Genomic DNA, 4979 nt, shown 5'->3' on the forward strand with positions numbered 1-4979 from the left:
ATATTGTGAGGTAGGTAGTACATATATCATCCCCATTCTGAAGATGAGTATGCTGAGGCTCAAAAGAGGTTATCTAACTTGCCCCAAGTTCTATAGCTGGTTAAGTATTGGTGTTGGGTTATTTGGGACACTAAGTTTTACAACTTTATTTAGCTTGTGAAATTGATTAAGTTTTAGGCAGAATGGGACAGCAGAAAGAACATTGAATTTGATGTCAGATGTTCTGGGCTTGAATCCTGACTATCTACTATCTTCTGGTCTTAGTTCTAACTGTAAGATTTTTATGGTCCCTTCCAGCTAACTCTACGATCTAACTGAAATATAGATGGAAACATAGAATATATAGAAATATAGAATATTCAGAAATTATAGAAATTCAGCTAAAAAGAATATCAGAAACTTTACTTTTAAATAAATGCACAGTATTTGGAGTACAAATAATTTATTATTTTCCTTAATCCTAAACTTTGTAGTTTCAATTCCAAGCACAATTTTTGGAAGGACACTGATAATCCATAAAATATTTGGAAAGCAACCAGATGGTAAAGGGCCTTGACATCATACTGTATTAGAAGCAGTTGAAGGGACTGGGGATGTTTTGCTGAGGGAAGACAAGACAGAGGGAAAGGAGACGACGATAACATTTATTGAGTTCACATTTATATGGCTGCTTATGGTTTACAAGGTGCTTTAGAAATAACGTCTCATTCTGTTTTCACAACATCCCTGGGAGGTAGATACTGTTATTCTTCTCTTTGCAGATGATGTCACTAAAGCACAGAGAGGTTAAGTAGTAACAGGTCTGGTAAATCAGAGTAACTTAGAAGAGTAAAAGGAGTCTTGGAGCGGGAGTAGGTTCTCCATGTCTGACAGTCTTCAAGCAAACACTCAAACACTTGTTGAGTATGCATGCGGTGTGTTTAAAAGGCTTTCCTGCCTGTGAGATCCTTTCCAATTCTAAGATTCTGTGAAACTGTGTAGAGTATATCTTTTCATTCTAGTCACTAAGTAACCCTTAATTTGCCATCCAGAAATGGGGCTCAACAACCAAGGGGATGACAACAAATATTAAGAATTGGAAAGCAAACTTTAAAAGAAAAAAGTGAAGTTGTCAATTTTACATGGAGTACAAAGGGGATGGAAAAAGCAGTACTGCTCCCGTTCATCTAGAGTAAGGAATACTAACTGTATGCCTTTAAGAATGTTTTGTAAAGTAGGGAACTAAAAGAGATTTGAAAATGTTTTATCTCACCCTGAACCAAAACAGTGTGTTAGATCCAGTTTGTTCAACACTAACTCCTAAGCTATGCTGTGACTATACTCCAAAATAGAAATAAAACACACACACACCCTTGGGTCAACATAGTAACAATTTTCTTTCTTTCTTTTTTCTAATAAGAAAATGTATCACTGCATAGTACCTTTAACTTTTACAAGATTTTACTCGAAAACAGCAATAGACTGCCAAGCAGAAGACCTAACTCTAAGTTCTAGCTCTAACACTTGCTAGTCCTGAGACCTTGGGCAAACTAATTTAGTGTCTGTAATCTTTCTTCTTTAAAAGGTAAGAGTTCTTCAGCTCCCTTTTAAGAGGGCTGTGATGCAAGGGCCCTATAAACATAAGATGGCATTACATGAACTACTCTTTATTAGAACCTATTCATTTGTCAGAGTAAGTGACTTCTCTATTCATACATCGAGTTTCTTGCAGAAGAGATCCTAAAACCTGTTTTCCTTACTTCTAGGCCCCCAAATTCTTTACACCAGATCATACACTTACTTGGTCATGCTATGCACTAAATAGAATTCTGTTGATCAGTGAAGTGGAATTGCACTCAAATTATTTGTGGAAGTCACCACCATTAGCACCCAAACCGACTACCTAGGTTGCCCTAGGATAACAAAAGGCTCAGTCAAAGTATCAGCTTCGACGTTAATAGAAACAGCAGTTCTGACAATTTGTTCAGCTGCAGATGAAAGTCACGTTACTTCAAATGCATCACTCGATTTCCCCCCTAAAGTTTGACTTCAGTTCCTAGGCCCAGGAGAAACAGGAGTTCCCCGGAGGAAGGCTCTCTGCTTTTCTCTAACAGAGGAGAGCTAGAGGAGGAAGAGGAGGAAGGTGTCACATCAGCAAGGCAGAAGAGTGAGCCGAGTACTCCAGGTCACTACGACTCGCTGAAGCAGCCCCAGCCGAAGGCGTTCCCCCGGCCCCCGTTCTGCGGTGACTTCTCTCTCCGCCCCTATTTCATAACTCCTCAGAGCCTCCTCCTTCTCCAGACCCACCATCACCCCGGGTGGGTCCTGGGAATGTGCTCTGGCTTTGGAGCCCGGGCGCCCGGGGCTGAGCCGCTGAGCCTCCGAGCCTCGGGCTCCGAGGAGCGAGCCGGGGCCCGACCCGCGCTGTGACCGCAGGGTGCAGCGGGCAAACCAGTCACCCTGCGGGCGCGGGCGCGGTCCGAGTCTGGAGGGCTTCGTTCCCGCTCACAGCCCAGTCTGGGAACTCAAAAGAGACGCCACAGGGAACCGCCTCGGAGGGAGGACTTGGCCGCCCCCGGCTCCAGCTCCGGCTCAGCAGTCCACCGCGGATTGGGACGAGCCCGAGCTCCCACCTTTCCCGCGGCGCTGGCTCCTCCCCCCGCCAGCGCGCACCCCCCTCCGCGGGGAAGGGCTAACCCCTCCTCTTCTCCTCGCCTCCGAGGCGCGTGCCCGGGGTCCTTATAAGGGCACAGGGGGGCGTTATCAAAGCGCCCCGCCCACCTTCCTTTTCTCTGGCAGAGCCCGCTCAACTCAGCCCACGGAGGACTGGCAGCTGCAGCTGGTTCTTCCACGTGAACTCACATCTCCTAGGAGGAAAAGCAACCTTATTTGTAAAATGCCATTCCCCCTCTCTTCCCCCTTCTACGAAAAAACCACCACGTTGGCCACGCCACCTCCCGGAGCACGCCCCTCGCGGTCCCAGAAAGCCCACGCCCCGCCTCCTCGAAAATCCAGCAGCTTAAACAACGCCCACCCTTCCCTGAGCCTCTCTCGTTCCCTGCGACGATCGAACCCAGGGCGGCCGCTCTCCGCAGCATCTTAACAATGCCACCTCCAGCCAGCTCTCCCCTTTCCCAGGAGGTCGCCATCCCCGCCCCGCCGCCTCCTCCTCCGCCTCCTCCTCCAGCTAAGGTGGCGCCCCGCCCACTCCCAGACGTCCGTTCGAAGCCACCCCTCTCGAAGAGCGCGCGCACGCTCCCCGGGGCGGCATGCGATTCGTCCGCCTAGCCCCGCCCCGTCACGCCGTCTCCGCCCTCTTCACACAAGGGAGGGGAGGAACCTCCCTCCCCCGCCCCGCGTGTAGAGAAAGTGTGTGGCAGCTGGGGCGGCTGGCGGCCCGTCTCGCGGGCTCCAGAGCCCCTCCTCCTCCCGAGCCCCTCCTCCTCCCTTCCGTCCAGTCTCCAGCAGGAGGCGGTCTACCTCTTTCTCTCTCTCCTCTCCATCGCGGGCCCCGCGCTCCCCCAGTATGCGGCGCGCACGCGCGCGCGCTCCCGGCCGTCCGTTCCCCGTTCCCCCGCTCTCCCTCCTCCCCCCCCCCCCGGCTCCTCTATAACTTGGCTGGTGTGGAGGAGGCGACGCTGGAGTCGGACCCGGCGGAGGGCAGGGAGACACAGGGGGAGGGAGAGAGACAGAAAGAGATAGAGTAGTTGGTGGGGACAAGTGGCCAGGGGGAGGAGAAGGAGCCGGCGCTGGTTCCTTTCTCTTTCCTTCCCCGCCACACTCCGGTCTCTCTCGCGCACTCCCCGGGTCTCTCCCCGCTCTCTACACACACGCGCGGCCGCCCGCCCGCCCGCCCGCCTTCCTTTTCTCCCTCCGTCCCTCCCGGTCGGGTCGGGCTTGCGGGCTCAGCGGGGGGTCCCTCCCCCCGGGGCGGGGCTGGGGGGGGCGCCGGCGGCCCCCGGGCGGGATGTGGCGCCTGGTGCCCCCGAAGCTGGGCCGCCTGTCCCGCTCGCTGAAGCTGGTGGCGCTCGGCAGCCTGTTGGTGCTGATGGTGCTGCACTCGCCGTCGCTGCTGGCGTCCTGGCAGCGCAACGAGCTGGCGGACCGGCGCTTCCTGCAGCTCAATAAGTGCCCGGCGTGCTTCGGCACGAGCTGGTGCCGCCGCTTCCTCAACGGGCAGGTGGCTTTCGAGGCGTGGGGTCGCCTGCGCCTGCTGGACTTCCTCAACGTGAAGAACGTGTACTTCGGGCAGTACGGCGAGCCCCGCGAGGGCGGCCGCCGCCGCGTCGTGCTCAAGCGCCTGGGCTCGCAGCGCGAGCTGGCGCAGCTCGACCAGAGCATCTGCAAGCGGGCCACGGGCCGCCCGCGCTGCGACCTGCTCCAGGCCATGCCCAAGACGGAGTTCGCCCGCCTCAACGGCGACGTGCGGCTGCTCACGCCCGACGCCGTGGAGGGCTGGTCCGACCTGGTGCACTGCCCCTCGCAGCGCCTGCTCGACCGCCTGGTGCGCCGCTACGCCGAGACCAAGGACTCGGGCAGCTTCCTGCTCCGCAACCTGAAGGACTCGGAGCGGATGCAGCTGCTGCTCACGCTCGCCTTCAACCCGGAGCCGCTGGTGCTACAGGTAGGCGGCGGGCGGGCGGGCGGCCGAGACGGGGCGACAGCGGGGGGGGGTGGGGGGTGGGGGGCCGGAGCGAGGAGGAGGGCTTGGCGCTCGGAAACGACTCGGCTGCGGGATGGGAATCTCTGTCTGTCTACACGTTCTGGACCCTGACGTCTACACCACCAGAGGGAGTCCAGAAACGTACCCCGCCCCGTCTCTGTTCTGGAGGGAGTCTTCCGCTCTTCCCTGTATCTCTGTCTTGGAGAACTTCTCTGGAGTCTTATTCCTCTCTCTTCCTTGAATCTCCTCGGAGAATGTCTCTGGAGTGTGTCTTCTGCCCTTCTCTCCAATCTGTATCTGAATCTTCCCTGTCTCAGAGAATGTCTCTGGAGTGAGT

The 4979-nt window shown here is 55.1% G+C and overlaps 1 protein-coding gene across 1 annotated transcript in view; it reads left to right on the plus strand.

The window, feature by feature from the left end:
- Nucleotides 1-3946: 3946 nt before the first annotated feature.
- Nucleotides 3947-4979, plus strand: part of DIPK2A (divergent protein kinase domain 2A) — a 36595-nt gene continuing 35562 nt past the window's right edge. Inside the window, exon 1 of the mRNA XM_027875665.1 lies at nucleotides 3947-4603. Within this exon, the coding sequence (XP_027731466.1) occupies nucleotides 3947-4603 (657 nt within the window). The remainder of the gene's footprint in view (nucleotides 4604-4979) is intronic.

This window comes from Vombatus ursinus, unplaced genomic scaffold (assembly GCF_900497805.2).
Source record: "Vombatus ursinus unplaced genomic scaffold, bare-nosed wombat genome assembly UNPS02014810.1, whole genome shotgun sequence".
NCBI classification, from domain to species: domain Eukaryota; kingdom Metazoa; phylum Chordata; class Mammalia; order Diprotodontia; family Vombatidae; genus Vombatus; species Vombatus ursinus.